We start from the raw sequence: 23,812 nt of genomic DNA, 5'->3' as shown, positions 1-23,812 counted from the left end.
CAATGGCAGTGTCTGTTCTTTATGTACCTTTTTTATTGTTCAAGAAATGTGAACTATGTGGTTAGGCTTTTACTGCTCGTAGATGTTCAACAGGAAGCTATTGTAGCAGTATGTGGATGTTTGTCTGCAAGCTATTAATGAGGCTTATCGAAAGTTAAGCACCAGTGCACTGGCCATATAACTGTGTATTATTGGGGGGTTGCGAATAGTGGAAGTAAATAATTGTGAAACACAAATGTGCACCTGTCAGCTACATCATTTAAAGTAGACAGTACTGCACTCCCACCCCCTATTTTTTCAGCCAGTACCTCGACACTGAGGATGATCAACGAAGAAATAAAGCAGGCGAGTGTTGTCACAATGTGTAGTGTAGGCAGTCTCTTTAATTGAGTTGCTGCATCTTCTGGGTGTTCTGCCAGCAAAGTGCAGTCTTTGGTTTGCTTTCCCCACACATTATGTATATGGTCCTTCAAATTAAAGTTGCTCGTAATTGTAATTCCTAGTTGACAGTCTTGAGATATGTGCGATTTATCTTCTAACCGAAATTTCCGGTTCTTTTAGTTCTTACATGAATGACCGCACACTTTTCTTTATTTCGGGCCAATTGCCACTTCTTTGCACCACACAGATATCTTGTCTTTGCTGGTCCAAAAAAATTGAGTTCGGTGTTAGAATTATTTACACAGTTATTTATGTCTTTTACAGTTTGCCAGTTAATGGTACTGATCATGTGAGTGACCTGTTCAGGAAGATGTTACCATTTTAGCAATATAGAGAAAAATTACAGCTCTGCAAGAACAAAAAATGTCGCAATCGTAGGAGTAATGGTCGAAAAACATCCCAACCTATTATTGCAGTTGAACTACGTTACAGATAACAGGTATGGAATTGACACTTTGGTTAGTTCGAGTGTTTTTATTTATTTTTATAGCCATTATACAGCTTTTTGAAGTTACAGGAAAAGGCTCACATCAGTTGTTTCAAGATTCTACTGAAAATGAGCCATGATTTTTGATCATTTGTACCTCCTTATTTTTTTTAAACTACATCTCCAAATTTTTGGATTTTAAAGATTGGCAGGTATGTAGTATCACAAGGTTCATGTCATCGTCTTATTTGATTGTTTTCAGGGTGCTGGTACTCCCAGTTCATGTTCCTTGTCATTTGGCGAGATAACTGGGCGTAAAGAAGATGCTCCCTTACACTTGATAAGATCATAATGATTTGTGAGTCGGGAAGCTTGCAGTTGACAGTCGGTTTGTCGACCTCCCTGCTGTTGCAGCCCAGTATCACCTCCATCACTGCCACTAAGGCTGCATCAGCGAACACTAACAGTTATATTGTCACCTCCACCACAGCCACTAACACTTCATTGACTAACAGTCATATTTCAAAGTACCTGATTCAGGATAATGTTACAAGGGTGGAAATATTGTGAACTTTGCAGACTGTCGAAAATCATGCGTCCTTTTCTACTACAGGAAAGCAAACTACTTTGTTTCCAGTCATGTTCCCTAACGATAATGTAGTTAGTAAGATGGAGCTTGAGGGGACCAAGATATTGTACAGTACTGTTCATGGACTAGCTTCCCACTTTAGGAAAAATATCCTCTAAGACCTTGAAGGGGATGTTCCTTTTGTAATCTTACTTGATGAGAGCTTAAACAAGGAGGCTGAGTTGCAGGAAATGGATATTGCTCTCAGACAATGGCACAAAGTTAACAAACAATTTAAAATGCATTATTTTTCATATGCATTTTTAGGTCCTATCACTGTTGCCAATATGTTGGATGGTTTTAAGATAGAAACTTCTGATCTGAATTTTACCAGCATGTCATGGGTATCAATGGATGGGCCTAATGTCAGTTGGGCTTTCTTGAAGGATTTGCATCTTGATCTGAAGAGTGTTCACGGGGACAGTGCATCACCTTTTATTGATATGGGATCTTGTGGTCTTCATACAATTCATAAGAGTTTAAAGAATGCAGCCTTAAAGACTAACTGGGCATTGTACCTTATCTGAGGTCGATTTGTAATGTGTTGAAGACTATACCTGCAAGAAGAGCTGATTATAAAAGATTTCATAAAAATGAAAATCCACCCTTCCTTAAAATAATTTGCTTCATGCGCTAGGTGGAAAATGAGGATGCCATCGACTGGTGTGCAAAAATCATCCCCTTTCTAAAGACTTATGTGGACAATGTAAAGAACTACAAGATTAAAATAGATTCTTGCAGCTGGCAAACAATGTTAAAGTACCTCAAAGATTCTCCGCTGCCAGCAAAAATTTTTTTTTTCCTTTTTTTTCAGGACAGGTCATGCACTTTTTGAGGGAATTCCAATGTGCAGCCCCCAAGGCACCTTTCCTGCACCGAGCTTTGTTATCTCTACTTGCTAATGTGATGTCGCTAGTTGTTAACGCTGAAAATTTATCTGCTGCAAAATCTGTGTGTGATATAAAACTCGAAAACAAAGCTGGTCTTAGTTCTACAATAGACATGTAATTAGGTCACGCTGTATGGTCTGAGCTCAGAAAAGTGAAAGTGCCTGCCAAAGATATTTTAACTTTCAGCACTGAGTGCAGGGACTTTCTGACTGAAATGTGCTCAAACCTCCTTCTAAAGTTACCTTTGAAGTACAGCATTTATAGATACATAAGCTTTTGTGATCTAATTGTGACAAATAGCAGCTCAAGAACCAGCGAGGTTAGGATCTTGAAAGCCTTGCAGAAATTCTCTTTACAGAACTGAATAAGTGTTAAGGGCTGTGATAAAGTTGAGAAAGAATTTGTGCAACTTCTTGGTAAGGATGTATTTTGGGATCTCTGTGCAAACTACAGGAGGACTGAGATGAGAATTGATCACTTTTGGAGAGACTTATTGAACAGTGATACCACCTGTCAACAGTTGTATAGCTTCCTTCAGCAGGTTCTCATTCTGAGCCATGGTCAAGCCTTTGTAGAGCATGTTTTTTCCATTAATGAATAATGTATGATAGTCAACGAAGAAACCAAGTCATTGTTAGTCATATGTCAAGTATATGATGGCCTGAAATAAGCTAGCAGTGTATTCAAGATTGTTGTTGACAAGAGAATGGTTCTGGACTATCACAATGCTTGATATTGGTGTGGTGAGGTTTTAAAGAACAAGCAACATGAAGAAAATAAAGAAGCCAAGAGAGCTAGACAGAAGAGGTTCAGAACTGGAGGCCAAATAGTCACAGATGCTGGCCGAAAGGCCACTGAACTGAGTGAAACTGATGAAGAGATTGCTTTTCTCACAAAGGAGTTTTGACTGGTTTTCATTGATAGCTTTGAATTATTTGTTTGATAAAATAGAGTACTATTATTTGGCAGAGAAAAATCACTACAAATATCCCAGTGCTGTTCTTATTTTTTAAACATTAATGTTATATTATACAACTTATTTCTTTTATGTTTGTCTGATCTGATGCATTGTCTTGCCTGGAAAGTTCATAAGCCCTATATGGTAGGATGAAGGTGTTACCGAAGTATGAAACGTAATGAAAAGACCTCTGTCTGCATTTTGATGTTCAGTTTGCCAGACTTGTCAGGATGTGAATACTTGTTTTATATACTCTAAAAGTTTGTGTCCATTTTTCCAAACCACTTAGTAATATTTAGTGACAGAATCTTGACCGTAGCTGACAGCCCATAACAATCCATGATAATTTAGGGAAATAATGGACAGGCAGCTTATATGCCGCATCTAGACTGCACACACACAAAAAAAAGAAGTTAGTTACAAAATGTGTGATGCAAACTGATGCTAAAACGTATTTTAAGCCATGTATCTTAAAACATTTGTTACTCCATTTACATTAGTTGTGAAGGAACGTCACAATCATTTTGTGGATGAATCTCTTATTTCAGAGTCTTTCCAGGTATATGTTGTTAACCCACACCACTCCTTCTGTCTGTCAGTGCCTATCTCAACTGTCAAAATTCAATTGTAGTTCTATGCAAGAGTGTAGGTTTGTGTCCTAATCCAGCAGATGCTTCTAAGCTGTCAGGAGGGTGTGCGACAACTGATAACCCTCTGTGGAAAGAAAGATGTATTCTGAAGAATAGTTTTTGATGTCATCTCTGCTGCAGTATTTGTCCTCAGCCCATCATTTGAAAAATGACTTATATGGTTTGAGATAAAACTTAAAAATGAGATAGTAGTAAATCAGTATTGCTAATGCACAGGTGAATGAGCATTTCCAGTAATGCGTTATACAGATGTGTACTATAGTTATGATTTGAAATGTTAAGATTTCTTATTTTCTTTCTTAACAACTTTTCAGATACATTGCATATGATGTTGGGCAGGTAAACGTTCATTATTTGCTGAAAGTTAACTTCAAGCACAAATTTTAAATTTCCTATGCACCTAATAAAATATGTGATCACTCTTGTATATAAAGGATGAAGAAATTTACGGTTATTATTTTTATAGGTATGTCTTATTATATTATTTAGCACTTGTATATAATTGTTACATTTGCTTAGTCCTCCAGTCCCAGGCAGTAATAATTAGGACAGCTGGTAATTATTGGGACTGCAGCTATGTAAAAATACGCACTCTATCATTTAAAACTGAATATAGCGCCTGAATCCTTTGACTGCTCATTTTATATATGCACTGTTTTCTCTCAGATTAAAACTTGTTTGAATTTTATGTGAAAGGATTGAAAGTGTCACCTAATTCGTTGAAAATTACTAGTTTTCACATAATGTAAAGGCAAAACTTCTGTTTGGTTTTCATTTAATCAAAAGATTGTCAGTGTTTTAGATATAAAAGTTATTTTGACAAACTTCAAATTTGTTATTGATTCTTATCTGATGGACAGTTTTCTGTTGATATAAAAATCCTGCATAGTGATTCAAATAATTTGTATGATGATTTGATGCCATCACATATGATCAAAGGTTTGATTCCATGTAAAATATGTTTTATCTGTAAAAGTGTTGACAGAAACTATCTCATGGTCTCAATATAAACACCTTAAAGTCAAAGTATTAACGTGATGAATGAGATTTTGGATTAAATATTGGATTCTATCATAAAAGTTTATTTTATATTATGATTTCATAATATTTCACTGTCACAACCATTAGATGGAAGTTGCTTTGATAAATTTGTGTTTTTAAGGATACATCGTAGACCTATAGATGTGTGTCAGTATTTGTTCTGCATTTGAAGAGGACTGATATTTTTCTGGCATTTTTACCTGAGTGTTTTACAATGTAATGTTCACCATCTGTGTATTTAAAAGCTGAATAAACAATTAAAGAAGTTGGCTACTAGTAACAGAAGAAAAGTTTTTGAATAAAGTGTTTTTGTTTCAATTTTTTCTGATTTGGTGTCAGCAGTTACGGGACTGCTGCTAATTCAAAGTTAGAGTTAACTCGTTAATGTAAACAAAAATTCTTCATCAAAAAATGGTTTTCATTTGCAAAAGTTACCTGTGTTCTTACCCTTCAGATCATAAATCCTGTAAAGGAGACAACTTGCTGTTCATTTAAAACTAGAGGGTTAATAACGTGTTTAGAAGTATAGAAGTCCTTTTTTTTTTCTAGCAATAGTACACACACTCCTACAGATAGACACCCAAATGGACACTTCTGTGGCCACAGCAAGGAGTCTTGCAGTGGCCATGGGCATCTGCATTTAGGTGTCCATCATTGTGTGCGTACAGACCCTAGTGCTCAAAAGCCAGTGTGAATGCTGTTTTCTGTTGTTTTTGTGCTCTATGCATCAAAGCAATATAGGTCAGTAACTGCCTTTTCCTTAATTTGAATGATTTGTAGGTAAAAAACTGAATTCGGGCAACCTCTCAGAGAGACCAAGTCTTTACTGATAATTTTTAGGCCTCTTGAACGCCAATCCAGGCCTGTGCGACTATCTCATGAGTGATTAGAACAATTTGTGTGCGTCAGCCTTTGTTAACCTGCAAAATCTGATACTGGTCAAGTGAAAATCCTGAAATACCAATCCAGTCAGAAAGTGGTAGTATGGTGCAGCGTATCATTGTTTGCAATCACAGGGCCTTATTTTTTTGAAGATGAATGCATGCTTGTTGATACTGTGAATACAATACATTATGTTCATATGTTTGAACCATTTCCTAGTATGACAGCTTGCTGATCTTTTTGTAACTGCAAACACCTTCTTCCAATTAGATGGGACCACATGGCATTCCATTAACACACTACAGAAGATTCCTGGTCATCTCAACTCCAAGAATGGAGACATTTCCTGGCCTCCAAGATACCTTGACCTTTCAGAGTGTGATTTCTTTCTTTGGAGTCATTCAAATCACACATCTGGTGTAACCCCCCACACACCATCCTCCAGGAACCGAAGGATCAAATTCACCTGCTAGTTATGTGCATGGATGCAGTTAGGTGCACGATCAATGATGTGGTGGATTCAGGGAGAAAGACTTCAACATTGCCAAGACCATAGGTGTGGGGGATGTTGGTTTATAGGGAGGTGGCATCAACAATGACTAGCAGGTATCCAGGTGGTAATGGTTCAGTGTTAGTGAAGAAAGGGATTTGTGCCTGATATGGGATGCTAGTCTGGAGCAGTTGCTCGGAGGTACCGGTCAACAAGAGCAGATATTATTTCAGTGGGGTCACAGTAACAAGTTACAATAAGGTGTCCAGGACTGTTAAGTTTATGAGTTTTGGGAAGCATGTAGAAGGTGGATATGTGAGGAGGGATGGGGAGCATAGTTTGGGATAAGGAGGGAGATTGATTCGGGGAACAGATTCTGGGATTGGAGAATATACTGGACTTCTCACTGCAGTTCATTGCAACCATGTTAGAGCCTTTACCTTCAAGGAATGTGATTAAGTCTGTGTCTGTCTTGAGGTTGCCAATGGTTGTTCTTTCCTCTGCTGAGTGGTTTATGTTTTTGGGAAGGGACGTAAGAAAGTAAGAATGAAGGGTGAGGTGTAGTTTGAGGAATGGAATTTCTGGAAGGTAACCTGGAGATAGTTGGATGGGAATGTGGAAGATTCACTGTTGTATGAAAGTATGGACTGGGACAAGACAGTTTCAATGTTGCATTTTGGTTGGAGTGATTGCTGGCAAAAAAGTGTTTCCACTGTAAGTTGGGAGAAAGAGAGTAAGTCTTTGACGAAACCAGCATGACTGAACTTGTGAGTAGGGGTAATATAGGTTCTGCATTTTGTGAGGTCTTGGTAGGGAGTTTTGGGGGACATGGGAGATGGAAAAGATCAGCAAAACAAGGCCTGGATGGTACAACAGACTGAGAAGGGGTAAGGTAGCTGTTGATTGGCAGGTTTTCTGAGGTGGGAATAGTATGTAAATATAATGGAAAACTTGTGGAGGAGAAATCTAGAGTGCCTTACAGGTGTTGGAGGGAGGGCAAGGGCTTCAATTTGAGAGATAGAATTGCAGAGTAACAGTACCTTGCAGAGGGAGGATAGCTGGTTCAGGGAAGCCTCTGTCATGGAAATGTGTTTCTCTCGTGACAGTTAATGAGAGATAGGGATGGTCAAAGTCTGATTCATGGAGGGGAAATTTTTGGGGTAGACCACTGTGTGTGTGTGTGTGTGTGTGTGTGTGTGGGGGGGGGGGGGGGGGGGGGATGATGGATAGGTGGGGGAAGGAGGGGGGGAGGCGGCTTCCGTGGTTCATGCAGCTTTTAAGAAACAGCATGTGGGACTTGGCTGTAGTAGGGATGGACATACTTTTTTCATTGATGTAAATAGACGGAGCAGGGCACCATTTTGGATGGGACTTTGCTGTAGGATGAGAAAAATGAACGTAAATGTCAGAGAGTGATGTATGATTAAACACTGTGGGGAATATTTCAGGCATAAGTGCATGGTATTCAACTGGCTGGGGAGTGGTGGTGGGGAGAAAACACTGCTCTACATCACTGTGTGCTGCCACAGCGATAGTGAGGATGACAGTGCCACATTCCTGTCCCATGCACCTGCTAACCTTTCTTCCCAACTGTCAACCTCTCATCTGCAACCCTCCTTTCCACTGCCAATCTCCTTTTTCTCACTGCACACTCCATTCAACACAACCCCTCACCACAGTTGAGTTGCAGTGTCGACACAATGTAGTCGACAGTCAGTTGGGTCAATGTAACCATATAGGCGTGAATGTGAATGGATTTATCAGAAAAGTAGCACAGTTCTCTGTGTTGTTTATGTGCCTTTCAACAATTCACCACCTCCAGTATTCATCGAGTTTTCATCTTTAATCCTTAAATGGTTTATATATTATTTATATTAACAGCAGTTTCATTTTAAAGAACCTTTCCAGTGTTGTTGCTTTTTTCTTCTATTTTCCTTCTTAACCTATTACACTTTCATGCTCGCAAAATTCTTGAAGAAACAGAACATGAAGAATGAGATTAGGGATCAACATCTTGTCTGTAACTTCAAGAATCTTGTCAACATTTGGCTGTCCAGCATGTCCACTTGCTGCACACAGCATTATCTTGATTTTATTTTTGTTTATGTGCATATTATAGGCATCAGATAGCACTCACTCCATTCCATTAAGTACAACTCAATTATCAGCTTATTTTTGGTGAATACTGTAATGTTGTCAGTAAACTGCGGCATGAAGATTTTATCCATGACAACTCACTTGCACAGTGAGATAATACTTTACTTCCTTTATTGCCTCCTCAGTATAGATATTAGATACCAATGGTGACAACTGAGCAGTAATGCTTTGCAATTTTCTTGATTTTGGGCTATTGTATTATTTCGTCAGTGCATCCTGCTAAGGTCAGACAATTTAAAAACTTTGGGAAGACACAGTTTGTTACATTGGGATTGATTGTTGCAAGGAATTTTTCTTGCAAATTATCAAAATTGGTTTGATTTTGTAAAAAAGGATCTAGTTGTCAATATAAGGGGGTACAGGGTATATGTTTACTTTGTTTCATTTTATTTTGTCTCTTCTAGCATGGTTTCTATTGTTTGACATAGAATTGATTCTAATAAGCCGTGCTGTGTTTGTAATTCAGGGACTCTTGAAAATTTACAGGGAGCCTAGGCTGTTTGCCAAGTATTCTAACGCATCTAGAATTTAAGTATGCAAGAGCCGAGATCTTTCTGTTGTTGTGATGACATTGCTATAGTTTCAAAAGGACAGTCGATAAATATCTCAAGAGAAATTGTGATTCAAACATTAAACAGTTTTCTTCTTTCTTTCATAGCGATAAATGTGAAGTCACACCAAGGTAAATAAAAATCCGTCTGATGTAGCCCACCCTTGCTTGTCAAGATTTGAGAACGATGGTTTATTGACTGTAAACTTCCATACAGTAGAGGATTAGCAGGGTTGAGGCATCAGGGATCCTCCTCCAAATCTTGCTCTATTATAATCTTAGCAGAATACTGCGTTTCACGTTTCCCCAACTCACACTTGTTTTATTGTGTATTTTTGTCTTTAGCTGACATACACTAATTCTGAGCTCTTAATTTATTAGCCTTTTTGTTAATCGTCAGTTTACTTTTCCCACGCCAGAAAGAAGAATTAAAAAAAAACTTATGAGAATTTAATGTTTCTTAAATATCTTCTACAAATATTAACTTTAAGGATTTAAATTTGGTCAAAATAAGGCCCAATCAAATGGCAATATTCACCAGATGTTTCAAAGCCTTGTGAATTTCTCACTTTACATCATTTCAGTGGGGCAGCCATATTCCTCACTACAAGGATTGAAATAAATCTAGAATTGAAATGAACACTTTTTGAGGTAGAGCATGTATTTTGTATAAAAATGACACCAAAATATCATTCACAAAAACAATGAGAAAGAGGATTTTTTGCTCCAGACAAGGCAGATTTCCTTTACTTAAAACTGACAAACAAAATGAAAGACCATTTATGTGACTCCAGTCTTGCTTAGAACTCTGAGCAACTAAATTAGTTATTCATTTGACATAGTGAAAGATTTGGGGTGCACACAAATCCCCAATACAGACAAAATATATACTGAGATCCAAATTTTATTTAATTTTCTTTTCATTTCACCACACGTACTTCCATCTAAAGTTATTTAAAACATTTTTCAATTTTACATATCTTCAAAAAATAATTTACAACATATTTACACTATTTTCACAAGTAACAAAGAAATGCACGCTATTCAAACTGAGTTTGAAAAATAGTCACATCACTAATGTTCATTCACACATTCTTCTTTACGTTTGGTAAGCACCAAATTGTGTGAAAGATGAAAATAAAATGCATCAACATGGCCATCATCTTCGTTTGCCTTCATTCGAACGACGAGTAAAGCATGTTAAGGAAAACAAGTATACTGAAAGAATGACACAGAAATTAAATATATACATAAACAGGTAAGAAACAAAGCAAACACACATAATCTTTCTTCGTTCTTTCTTTTCAAAAATTATCTTAATTCCATTTTATATTTTTAAATTTTCGTTTAAGCACCGTCTCTCTACATCCTGGTCAAAGCAATTTTCTGTAAGTATCATATACGGACATTATTTCTCTTACTGTGTATACTTCCTACCAAGACAAACATTAACTATACAGGGGAGGTGTTGGGGGAACAGGGTGTACAGTGATTCTTAATAAATAAATAACCAATGTGTGATTTCTCCAGGGATGCATTTTGCTTGGACCCCTATCAATTTAGTTTTATTTCATGATAAAATCTACAAATTTTGTCAATATACAGGAAAATAATGGGGGCTATAGTCTGAGTTGAAAGAAAAAACACCTTAAAATAAGCATGGCTTATTTTAACAAAGAAATAAACATATTAGGTTCTGCCAACAGAATGAAGAGTAAGGGCAAACATACGTGCAACTTTTCAGCAGCTGACTGCCCAGATGAACCAAGAAGCTACCAAAAGTCTCCTCTCAATGACCGTTCAGCAAATGTTGCTGCGTATGGACCTCCGCAGCAGGTGCCTAGTTCATGCAACTATTAAGTTTTATACTCCTTTGGATAGATGGATGTTGATGAGTACAGTGTGAGACGCCTGAAAGCAAACACCCTGCAACAATTATTGCAAGGGTCCAGGATGGTGGAGCGAGTGCTATGGGGAATGTTTTTGTGGCACTCCCTGGGTGATCCCATCATTCTGGAAGGCACAATGAATCAACAAAAGTATGCACCTATTCTTGGGTAACAGATTCAGGCTTTTAATATGTGGTCACATTAATGTGACTTGGCAGTGTAGAACGGAACTAGGCTGCAAAGCAAGTAAAACACTAGTAATAAACATTTCGTTAAGAACCATCAGCTGTTGGGCGCACACAGACATAAAAACAAAACCCTGGATACCACACTCTTCATAAATGTAAGGCACTCATTACAAAACACCAAATATCTTTCTCTGATTGACCCAGAGGTCTTTGGTTCTTACCTGATGTCCACTTTCTGAGGTTGGAACTGATTCATACTGTCATTCAGACCTGTTATGAAGCTAGTCTGTTTCTAAAAACTAGTTTGACAAATTCCTTCATTAGCCTCTGACTATAGATTGGAAGGAAGTATAGAGGGAGGGAGTTAAAGGGAGCACCTGAGAGAAAATTACTCAGAAACAACTCAATCTGAGCAGTCACAGTATAAAAAAATGAGATGAGCTATCACCATCTAGGCACTACTTGTTAGCTATGACACTTTAAGAATTCCTGTAGTGAGCTTGGTTTTTCGTTTTAGCTACTTCTGTTCTTTCTTTACTCTTTCTAATTCCTTTACACATTTTTAAACAGCTGTTAATATTTACAGAGCCCAGACTGACATTGATTTCCAAAAAGTGGAAAACTTCTATGGAAAAACAGAGATGCTTGTAATATTGTTGAAATCTGCTTGGAGGAAGAGAACTTCTTAAACAGATTACATAAAGCTCTCAGAAACTGAACAAGGTTCTAACCGATGCTAGTACAACATGTCAAGGTCACCATGTACTATATGTGTGACCCATGTCCCAAAGTCCAAAAGCATTGAACCCTCTGCATTACCCTCAAATTTAAGCTTGGGTTTCATCTCTCTTAAGAATGTCTTATTAATATTAGGGCCATCCATAGACACCTGAACAACTTTCCTTTTCAGATTTACCTCAGATTGGGATCACTTGCTACAAATCCTTCGACTAAATCTTTTACAGCACTTTTTTCTCAAAACCACTGAAATGAGGTACCGGCTCAGCTTACTATTCCAAAAACTTACAGTCAGATCAGATCAAACTCAACCACTAACAAGTCAAACGCAGCAACAATATCCCGGAGTTGTTTAGTGAAAAACAGCTCCAGTCCCAACACAATGTCATAATTTATTTTTGTCTTTTGAAACTGCATTTTGGAGGCAATGTTACTGTATATGAACACATCTGGTAAGAGATTAACAAGCTCCCAATATCTTGAGAAGATTGTTGTCTCACAGCAGCCAACAGGCACCAATGGATCTCTGCCTTCATCACGGCATTCCTCTGCATGTAATCTAGCCATGTCAGGCATCACCGAGTAGTTCCTGCAGTAAATGCTTGAGGCGATTGCCTTGGTGTAACATCTGGTTGCTAGGACACATCACAACTACATGATGCACTCCCTGCCTGTGCTGCAGCAGACCAAAAATGCAAGGAGGCTAATTAGAAATACTACTTTTCTTCATTAAAACTGGCAATTTTATTTTCCAGTCACTTGCCAAATTGAGGGCACCATCAGGATAGTACTTTGCACTGTCAGATATGATGATCAGTTGAGTGCATGCAGGTGTCAGGTGGCACTGCAGGGGTTATGTCTGATGCAGCTGCAATTAACACGGATACAGACATTGTACGTTTCCTAGTAGCCCTTGAGCCCAAACATGCTTGTTTCCTTTTTATGCCTGGACAAGGCATACTTGCCTATATTGCTGAGTGACAAGTTGGTTTTACATAGCATGAACTGGACACTGAATTTTTCAGACTATGCTCAGCAACACACCAAAACTCTGGATCCTCAGTACACAGGGGAACAATCACACACTTCCCAGCTTTTCGAGTAAGCATATGCAATAGATAGGATTGGACCAAAACAATGTAGTGAAGTGGGCCAAGGGTACAAAAGCCACTAAAATATTTCGCAACCTGCACTTCTTTTCTTCCTTATGAGCAACTTCCACCCCAAGCCCTTGCTTACATCTCTCTCTGAGTGGGTTCAAAGTAAGCCAATAAAATCTTCTTGTGTTGGTGTTATAAAGTAGTTTCTGTTGACTAAGACCCACAGCAGCATCAGAAATGTTAGCCAGTGTAGACAGAAATGACACAAAATAGTTGACTCACCTCTCATGCAACAGGCACCTCCTCCCACACATCCCACTCACCCTCCGGCCACCTGCATTGAACTGCAGGCTTTAACTCAACATTAACTAAACTAACAACCACACGCTGGCACCCAATGACTGCTTATTAATGTTCTAATTACACAATTTTATGCATACCACAAAAGATCTATAATCAATCTTATTCGTACACAACGCAATGAGATCGATATGCCGAGAAAGCCTGCAACTACAAATATGTAATCCTTCCACAATAAAACATTTCAAATCTTCCTGCACTTTAAGTGTGCCTTGTTAATATGACAGTAATATAAAGGATATTGTTTGTCACGACCTTCACGATCGTGGGATCGATCTCGTTCTCTTCCATATGGGGATTTGTCCTGGAAAAGAAGGAGAAATAAAAATGGTTAAATGTGACATCTCATTTTTTTATAGTTAACAGTAGTGGATTTAGTGGTGACTTGTAATCCAAAAACAGCTGGAAAGACAAGAACAGAAAAGTTTAAAAAAAGCTGCAAACAGTCACAAACAAAAGGATGAGAGACCTTCGTAAACGTAAACACACACACACAAACACACACACACACACACACACACACACACACACACACACACACACAAACATGCGTGCGTGCGCCCACACACACACACACACACACACACACACACACACACACACACACACACATGCACACACTTTTGTGATAGATGAAACAAAATAACACTATGCAGTACTTTCCTCTGCCAGTTTCATCAAGCTAAAACTACTAATGGTGTGTGGATCACAAAGACTCAAGGGTGTATACAACAACAGACAGTATCAGGTTTTTCTTTCTAATTTACACACCACAAAATCAACAGTTACCCATTCAAACTTCCTTACACATGTAAAGCCGTATTTATTTACAGTGATATATAATTCAAAATGATTTTAAAACACAAAATTGATATTAGCTAAAACAGCTTAAAATAAAAAGAATTTCCATATGGAATCGTACACAGTTTGGTGTTCCAAATTTTCCTCAACATGAGAGAAGACGAACCGTGTCGCTAAGGCATACCGTAAGGCTACTTAAGGCCATCTGCAACTAACATGTTTTTGGATCTTAAGTGACTGAAATGGACATGATCTGAACACATCTGAGAGAAGCGTGTCTTAAGAGTCCTACCATTTTGTGCCATCTCAAGTGTCCATAAGCAAATGCTGCTGTGAAATGAAAGTACCAGAAATTACAAAAGCAGGGGGAGGGGAGGGCAGGGGGAGAGGGCCAGGAGGTTGGATGCAGGCACTACCAAAACCATAATAAGAAGATATGGACCGGAACCAGGGAATAAAGCCAAACTTGTGCCATTGTTATAAGATGTCTGCACTTGGCGTCCATGAGTACACGCGAATACATATACTGATGATGATGAATCATTTACTACAGTCTCTCATAATTCACACCGTGGCAATCTTCTACGACTGTTACTTTCTATTGCAATGTGACAAAACAACACGATTTAATGAAATGAGAATCAACATAATAAAGTGATTATCCTACAAAACAGTGCCAGATGCAGGTTGTGTATCTAATGACTTCCTGGGGCAGCAAAAATTGGTTTTCAACATTTCACATAATTATTAGCCGAATTTAAAATGCTGTTATAATCCACCTATTAAGAGATATAATCTTATGTTAAAAGCTTTACACAATAAGACTGGCATTACAGTTAGAAACCTTGTTTGTCTTGAGGCAGTGTTTCTGATGGTGTGCAAATATCTGGACTTTATTCATCCAGTATTTGAGAATGAATGTACTTTGTGAATTCCAAGAAACAAATTTCAGACCTTTACACAACTTTTTCCCACTGACACTTTCATAAAATGATAGAAGGAAAATTGATGATCACTTACTACATTTCTGCTGTTCATGCAGTAGAACTTCAGCATCAGGCATGACTTTTAATTTATTACTTCTTTACTACCCACCCTATTCACAACACAGTTTGCATACAGTACACTCATAAACTAATGAATATACCTGCAAAATATCATCACACGACACACTGCTCAGATGACATGAGGTCATGGACATTTTCATGCGAGAAAAACTAGCTTCTGCTTAAAATGATGCATAGTAAACTTCAACATCAGGCATGATGTTTTAATTATCACCTCTTTACTACTAACTCTATCAACAACATGCTTTGCAGACAATATCTACATATATCATCAAACGTATCTGTAAAATTATGTCATTTTACGACTAACAGTTTAGAGTATATGTCTTAGACATTGCGATGCGTGAAAATTTGCCTTTGTTTCAAATACAGTCCAATTATCCAGGTGTTTCATAGTACGAACACTTCGTGTCTTCTAGCAAACTTTAAGCATAATTTCATGTGTTTCCTAAAGTTTTTCTTGCTTAAAGGCTTAACTTCAAATATTTAACACATCAACTCATTTGTCAAATAATCAGATGTTTGAATCTGTTTGACAAATGTGAGTTTGATTGTTTAAAGAATTTTACTGGTGAATATCTAATCCAGAACCATGATCTGAATACACCTGAGCATTCGTGGCATCCCTAGTGACAGCTACATAAATACGGCTGCAAACGGGTGTGCAATGTAGTGACAGGATAGAGAAAAATTCACTTTCAGTGGCTCTTTGATAGTCTTAATAGCATAGCAATAAAAATGTCACAATTAGCAGACACAAAGATACCACTGGAAAACATGCTTGGACCAATAAAGACAGCAACTGATATTGTGACCTGAACCAAAATAATGACACCTATTCTGCAGTTATCGTTCTTCAATGGACTAGCTTTCTTTTAGTTCATAATCTTTATTGTAGTTTGGACAACCCAAGGATATAAACCACCATTACTCTTTTGAAGGCATAAGACACATGTAGTTGATGTTACAATATTGGCACCCAGCATTTGACGATGTGCAGCTACAACAGAGTACCATAATTCAATAAGAGTGTGAACAGATTGCAGCTTTCTTGCAGCTCAACATCTCTACCATTAATGAAAGTTCCAACCTGTGTTTTGTTTTAGTTGATCTTAGCCCCTAGAATAACACTATGCAGTTTCTATACAAGTCCCAAAGTTTGTATTTTAAACTTGTCCATAATGCACTTATTTTCTGCCACCATACCGAAAAACACAATCACCACACATCAATGAAATAAATAAAACACCTACAACAAAGTGGCGCAAGAAAGGTCATATTATGTAGAATGCAAGCTGTGGATACGTATTCTACAACAGAAAGTATACAAACACAACAAACATTAGTATTCACTATTGGAGATGGTGTTGAAATAGAAAACTCTACAGATGCCAGCAAACTGAGATGGTAATTATAAGTACTATAATAGCAATGAAATATATCTACAGACATGCATTACTATGTAAGCAGGACGAGAGGTCCCTTGCATAATTACTTGTGATTATTGTTCATCTTCTGTTAATCTACAGAACAGTATCTTCCTTCAGCTGTTAGCCTCTGAAGGATTCACCCTTCATTTGTTACTTTTCCACAATTTATTTTAAACTTAACCCTGCAAAAATGGACAGGAAACCAATACTTGATTTATGCCTTTTCCAGTAACTCTTTTGATGAATATTTTCTATCCACAGCTCATTACTTTGTTTTTTAACCTTCTTGTTCTGAGTTTTTAGTGATGTGTTGTCACAAACATCAAAGAAAACCCACCAATGCCATATAAGACGGTAAAGACAGACAACTGTATTAACATTACATAGATCCACATGAGAATACGACAGTGAGACTCAAACATCTACTCACATTTGGTCAGTGCAGCTGAATTTTTACATTTTTTTTACTGAGGTTTCTGGAAATTTTACTTTTGTCCATATTGACTCATGCAGAACAAAATATTAGTCAACTGATATTATTACTGGCAGCACTACTGTGGTAAGAGCCCTGTAATGTTTGAACAGTGAGATTTATACCCACGGCGTTGAAGGTCACTCTCTTAGAAGGAAGTGTTCCCTTAGTAACAAATGACATCTTACACCACACTAACAATATAAGACGTTATTTGTTAATACATGATGGACAATGAAACGAATGCACATAATTTTCAAAAGGTGATAAAAAATGAATCATATGTAACAAGTCTTCTGCCCCCTCCTCATCCTCTCCTCACATTCACAACTTCCACAGACTTATACGGGCTCATAGACAAACATCTACACCTATTGTGTTTAGAAAGCACAATTGCTGGCACACAAAAGATATACCCAACTGCATTAAGAAAAATTATTCACAGACATTTGAGGGTACACTGTCAACATCCCCCAGATGGCAAAAGTCAGACTACAAGTAGCAATTAACAATTTGACCTGTGGAAATTGTTTAGTAGTCAGAAGTGTTGTCTGAACAGAATTTTGGGACACATATCGCAACCCAGATGATTTGAAAACAGGGCTTTATTTGAAGTGTGCATTCTGGTCTTTCTTAATCTGAAACTGAAATTATGGTAGCAAAATCACTGAACATATGCGTAATAAAAATAAGGCGAATGACAAAATTTGCAACACACACACACACACACACACACACACACACACACACACACACACACACAGAGAGAGAGAGAGAGAGAGAGAGAGAGAGAGAGAGAGAGGTACATATAAAATCCTCAGGCAAAGACAAAACTTATTATAGAGGTCAGAAAATTTATAAATTGAAAAAGACTGCTGTATGTTGCACATTTTGTCATTCACTTTATTTTTATGACACACACTATTAATTTCCCTGAGATTTCAACTTTTTCAAACTAATTGCTACCCTCAATGCCTAATGTGTACACAGGAATTGTGGTCACAATCCACATTCTTATTTCAGTAGATCACTTATGAAATATTTCTTTTTTGTAGAATTTATATTTTTGTCCCACATTTTAATATACTTGTGACTACTTTATTCTAGTAAAAATAATTTTGTTTGGTGCAGAGTGAATTTCCTGAAACAAACATATTGTTTTGTTTTTCTTAGGACATTTTTGCATGTGTGTGAACAATAGAAGTCCTTGAATGTTTTAGTTTCAATAAGCTTGCCTTACTGACTAATATGTCATTTACTTTCTCAATAATGCTGCTTTTCTACCATCCCTGTCCTGGAGCTAGTATTTTTTGCTTGCATCCTTTTTTGCCCATAGCAACTAAAGTGAAAGATTACTTTCAGAAGATGGTGGAATTAGTTCATCAGGCAATGGTAATTTTAATGTATTAGTTCTTCTTTGATTATGGCATCAATAGGACAATAGGTAGTTTCTTCATGGATTGAATTTTCTTCAACTCCTAGAAGATATCCATCTTTTCTCTTCTTCTCTCATGATCTTCAGTATCCTATTCTCTTTTCTGCCTCACACACAACCCTTTTCCTGTACTGTATGCTTTTCTGTTGTTGTTGATCTCTGCCATATTGATCGGTGTGTGCTTGGTGCCAGTCTCTCCTCCTGTACAACATGCAGTTTCCCACACACTTTGGTAATTCATCCTCGGTACATGTCCTGAAAATCATGAAGACTTTAGTTTTGATTTTTCATGACACTGTCCTCATGAACACACACAGTTCTTCACTACACGTTGACATCCCTCCATCATCAGTCCTTTCAGTGTCCAATATTTCTCGCTATCTTTCTCCACTGTTTTGCACCATGTATTCCTAGTGTTATCATCTCAGCTGCACAAAGTGCCACATTCCTCACAGTTGTCTTTTAATGTCTGAGTTTTGCATCTGTAGATATATTTTTCATTGTGTGTATATTATTGGTCATCTCCTAGCACTCTATTATTCCCTTGTTGCTCCTGTTTCTATCTGTTATAGAGTCACCTAAATATTTATATATGACCAAGTCTATCATGGCGCATTCTTGTGTATTCCAATTCCCAGTGGTATTCAGTGACTGTCATCTTGTAGAAAATCCTCAGCTCCACTGTCCTGGCTGTCTATAAGGGGCAGTCAAATGAAAATGAGACAGTTGGGAAAGTAAGTAAACTGTTCATTATATCACATATAATCACTGGCGATGTTAATACACTTATGCCAGTGAGACACGATGGTCAGAGGCTTCATGGCAAATGTTTGCAGTTGCCTACTGAACTGTGATTGTACCCACGTGTGCACCACTTGATCAGAATCAATTTGACGGCAATGAATGTCTTTCTTCTGTGCACAAACAATATGGAATTCACGTGGGCAGAGGTCGGGACTGAGTGTAGGACCTGTAAGGGGTTCCCAGCAGTTCTTCTGAAACATACTCTAAACAACCTTGACAGCATGTGGGCCGTACGTTGTCAAGGCTATGTTGAGTATGCTGCAGCAGAAGTTTCACTGGGAAGCCCTTCCACATCTTCCATACAGTCCCGATCTCTCCCGACGTGATTTCCATATTTTTGGAGCCCCATACAAAGACATTTGTGAATGTCGATTTGCTTTGGACGAATGCCTGGGTACAATCATGGTTCCATAGCCAACTGCAAACATTTTTCCAGGAAGGAACTGATCATCTTGTCTCACAGTGGCATACGTGCATAAACAGTTACTTTTGAAGTAATTACCAGCTAGCTCACTTACTTTTTTCCATCTGTCTCATTTTCATTTGACCATCACTTATAGCTCAGGTAGTCGAGTTATTTCCTTAAGTCCTCTCTCGTCTCATTATCACTATGTATTATTTTCTACACTGTCTGCTGTTTACCGAGGACAAAGATTTCCTTCAGTGAAGAACACTGGGAGTTTGTCCTTCACTGGGCTGAGTTCAATGCAATTGGATGTGTCAAGGTGGAAATTAATTCCACACAGTTTGTCTTTGTGGTGTTACCACCGCAAGAAAAGTCACCTACTATGTATGCACAGCTAGAGTAAGAAGCACCTATTGGTTTTACAGGAGTTGGCAATGTACGAGTAGAATTCAACCATCTCCTGCCAATAAAAAATAAAATTCTGTTAATAAAATGTGATCAATCATTTAACATACACCTGCAAAAATGCAAATGCTAATGTTTACAAGTTTTCAAATCCTGGGTTACTTTAATGTTATGTATTTAATAACTTAAATTGAAATCTCTGTGACTATAAAACTTCTACAGGTAGATCACTCACATTTCTCCAGCGTCTACAGTGACAGTTTAATGACACATGAACACAGGGCAGCCACACTTGTATTCAGCACTGTACCATTTTGTGAAGAATGTATGTCAGTTAACTACAGTGCTTTTCTGAGTTAAATTGCTTGTGATACTCCTACTTGCAAACAGTTCCATAATCCTTCTACAGCAATTAAATTCCTGCACTAATCTTTAGCTGATGATACTGCTTATGGAGTTTAGGTGTTAGTGGTAAACAATAAAACTCAAATATATAACTCATATATTTTCAAAACTTATTGTTGGATCATAAAGCAGCAGAGACTGAATGGTTTCGAGCCAGGAGTAGGATCCTATTCCACACGGTCAGTTGATGCAATATTCATTCGACAACTAACTGTTCTTTTATTGAAAATGCTATAAACTGATTATGGGTCTGTTGATGCAAAAAGTGAATGATGACCTCACAGATTCAGGTTAGAGCTGATGCACAACTGAAAACTGTCCAAGCATGGAAGAAAATTAGACTTTAACCTCCAACTATTGAAAGGAGCACAAACTCAAGATGGGGTAAAAATTTGTGTGTCCTCCTCAGTTGAGCCATCCAAGAATTTTTCTTAATTTAATTAAGGACAATGTGATAAATGTAAATCACGGTGGCTGAATGAGAATTTGAACCACTGACTTGAATGTGAAGGAAGAAAGGAAGGAAGATTAAAATTTACCGTTCCATTGGCAACGAATCATTGGAGCTGAAGTTTAGAAGTTGGGACAGGGTAATGATGGGGCAGGAAATCAGCTATGCCCTTTTCAAAGGAACCATTTTCCTTAAGTGATTTAGAAACATCATGGAAAATGTAAATCTGGATAGCCAGATGACCCAAATGTAAATCCAAATGTCTCACCACTGTGCTCCCTGATTACTCACGCAGTTCTTTACTACACAGTTTTCAGCTTCAGGATCACCAATAGTATTAGAAAGAATTATTTTTCCAATATTATTTGAACAGATCATATGGACAAACCCTTTTTTCCAAAAAGTGGCACTTGCCCTCTGGAGGGACACTATGCCCTAATTAGCTTTCACTTCTTACAAGCATTCATCTATGTACAACAGTGTGACATGTTGGGAAATAATTAGCAGTGTGCAAGTTAACATATGAATTGGGTTTTGCAAAGAAAGCACATTGCAGTAACTGCAAAAATGAAATATGGAAAGGAGGAAGTCATTTTTCTGTAATTATAACAGCTGCTTTCCAGAACTTAAAAAAAATACATTATGTTGTACTTTTCCGACGTCAGTAATTAACACTAATATTACACAGCTGCTTATCATACGATAATACTGCTACTTAAAACGTTTCTGCCCTGTCCTGTGTGAGATAGAAAGTGAAGTAAGTTCATACCCAAGCAATATACACTCATAGACTGCATGCAAACCAATATTATACTGAGTCAGAGAGGATGATCTTCTTGTGTTTGTAATTGCAGACCTACAAAACACTGGTCAGAATTAGATTAAATGTAAAGGAGAACTGTTTCCTATTCATCTGTTTCAGTCAGTCTGCATTTTCTTGTAATTTCAACAATTTCCTGGAATGATTTATTTGTTCTATTTTTGGTTGTATTCCAAGAATTTAATTCAGGTAGAAGATTGTCCTCTCACTGAGAGTAACTTTCACAGTAAAATGGGAAGGAGCAGAAAGATATGATGTTTTATCTTTCACTATGTGAGACTGAAATTATACTTACAAGGAAAAAAAAATGGACACAAACAGATTTTTAATACTTTGCATCACACATTGCAGACACCTCAGCTAATAATACAGCACAGTGCTCGTACCAAAACTCTGCTAAAGTTACACTTTCCCCACTTGTCCCATTGCAGCCGTGGCTTTGTAGCTGAATTGATATGGATCAGTAATGTTGCACCGTACCCACAATCATTGCAGCCGTGGCTTTGTAGCTGAATTGATATCGATCAGTAATGTTGCACCGTACCCACAATCAAGTCCAAATTTGTCATGTTCCTGTCAGCTGGATTATTTCCCATTTGCAGCTTTGAGGTACATCATTTTTGTATCACAAAACATAGTCTTCTTTAGCTGGCAGTGATAAGCATTGGACATTACAGAAAAAACCATGAGTTCACTAGCAGCTGGACAGGTTGGCCGTCGATGAGATTCCCTGACATCTAGGTAGCTGTTGTCCATAGAGGATTTCTATCTGTGGCAGCCTCACCTCCACAGAGAGCCACCTTGCTAAATTTTCCTGAATTCAGTGGCTAAGTAAGCGAATGGCACCTCCATATGGCGATGGAGAATGCCTATGGTGTGTTGGAGAGCGACCTTGTCCAGGTCGACTAATAATTTTCTGCAGTAGGCTGGCATGAAAGAAACTGTTGCCATGAAGGTGTAGTAATAGTAATAGTAGTAGTAGTAGTAGTAGTAGTAGTAGTAGTAGCAGCAGCTGTCTTCTTTCTCTGCAGTAGCATACAATGTGCCCTGGGCGTCCATAGTGGAAATATACCTGTGTGTTGTTCTCTGTTCTCCAAATGCCTCTTTTCCAGTGGAATATTATACTTGGTGGAGCACTTGGTTGTACCTGCACTGGTCGGATGGTCGGTTGTCATTTGATGGCGGTGGCATAAACCCAAGTTGACTGAGTGGATCGATCACGGTGTGTTCCACTGTTGGTGAAGATTGGTGTTAAAGATTGATACACATCTTCTTCAACATTCTCTATTACGTCATGACAGGCCTTGCTGGCATAAACTGCTGTATCTCATCTCTTACTACTTGGTATATGAGAAAGGTGAGGTCACAGGAGTCTTCCACGATGGCCTTAGGGACCACATTCACGAGTTGCTCATATTTATTTTGTACGACTCTTTTCTATTACATTTCCTTGATCCACTGGCACACTTGATGAATTCCTCTGTTGTTGCAACATCCTTTACCAGAAGAGCTTGGCATGTGTCTTCTGCAACTCCTTTCTTCACATGTATTTGTCTTCACATGTGAGTATTTGTCTGCTTCTGTCACATTCAGATTCACAAGGTGCCACAGGGCCAAAACAATCTGTATGTTGGACTGTGTCATTCCTCCAGGATATTGGGCCCTATTTTTCAATTGCTGTTCTGTTAAATGGACTTGCTGCTGATTGTCACCAAATGTTTTCTTCAGTTGGCCTGGAATTTGGTCCATCTATTAAGCTGCTGTTCATAGTTCTCAAACCACTGTTGGACAGTATTGTCCCAGTAAATGTACACATTTACCGAACACTTCATGTCATAGCACCTGTTGTATCTGAAGACTGGTCAAATCCTTTCAGACATTTCTTCGGGTCCTGATCAGCATCTCTGGAATCACTGATGGACACCTC

The 23,812-nt window shown here is 38.0% G+C and overlaps 1 protein-coding gene across 3 annotated transcripts in view; it reads right to left on the bottom strand.

Moving 5' to 3' along the window:
* Window positions 1-9,769: 9,769 nt before the first annotated feature.
* LOC124805288 (THO complex subunit 2) overlaps window positions 9,770-23,812 on the bottom strand; it is a 318,134-nt gene continuing 304,091 nt past the window's right edge. For all 3 annotated transcript variants that reach the window (XM_047265797.1, XM_047265799.1, XM_047265798.1), the window contains 2 exons: window positions 13,632-13,693; window positions 9,770-10,304 (listed from right to left, as the gene is read on the bottom strand). In XM_047265797.1, the coding sequence (XP_047121753.1) occupies window positions 10,274-10,304; window positions 13,632-13,693 (93 nt within the window). In that variant the 3' untranslated portion in view covers window positions 9,770-10,273. The remainder of the gene's footprint in view (window positions 10,305-13,631; window positions 13,694-23,812) is intronic.

This window comes from Schistocerca piceifrons, chromosome 7, assembly GCF_021461385.2.
Source record: "Schistocerca piceifrons isolate TAMUIC-IGC-003096 chromosome 7, iqSchPice1.1, whole genome shotgun sequence".
Taxonomy (NCBI): Eukaryota; Metazoa; Arthropoda; class Insecta; order Orthoptera; family Acrididae; genus Schistocerca; species Schistocerca piceifrons.
Note: the sequence above shows the minus strand (reverse complement) of the source record. Positions and strands in the feature narration are given on the sequence as shown.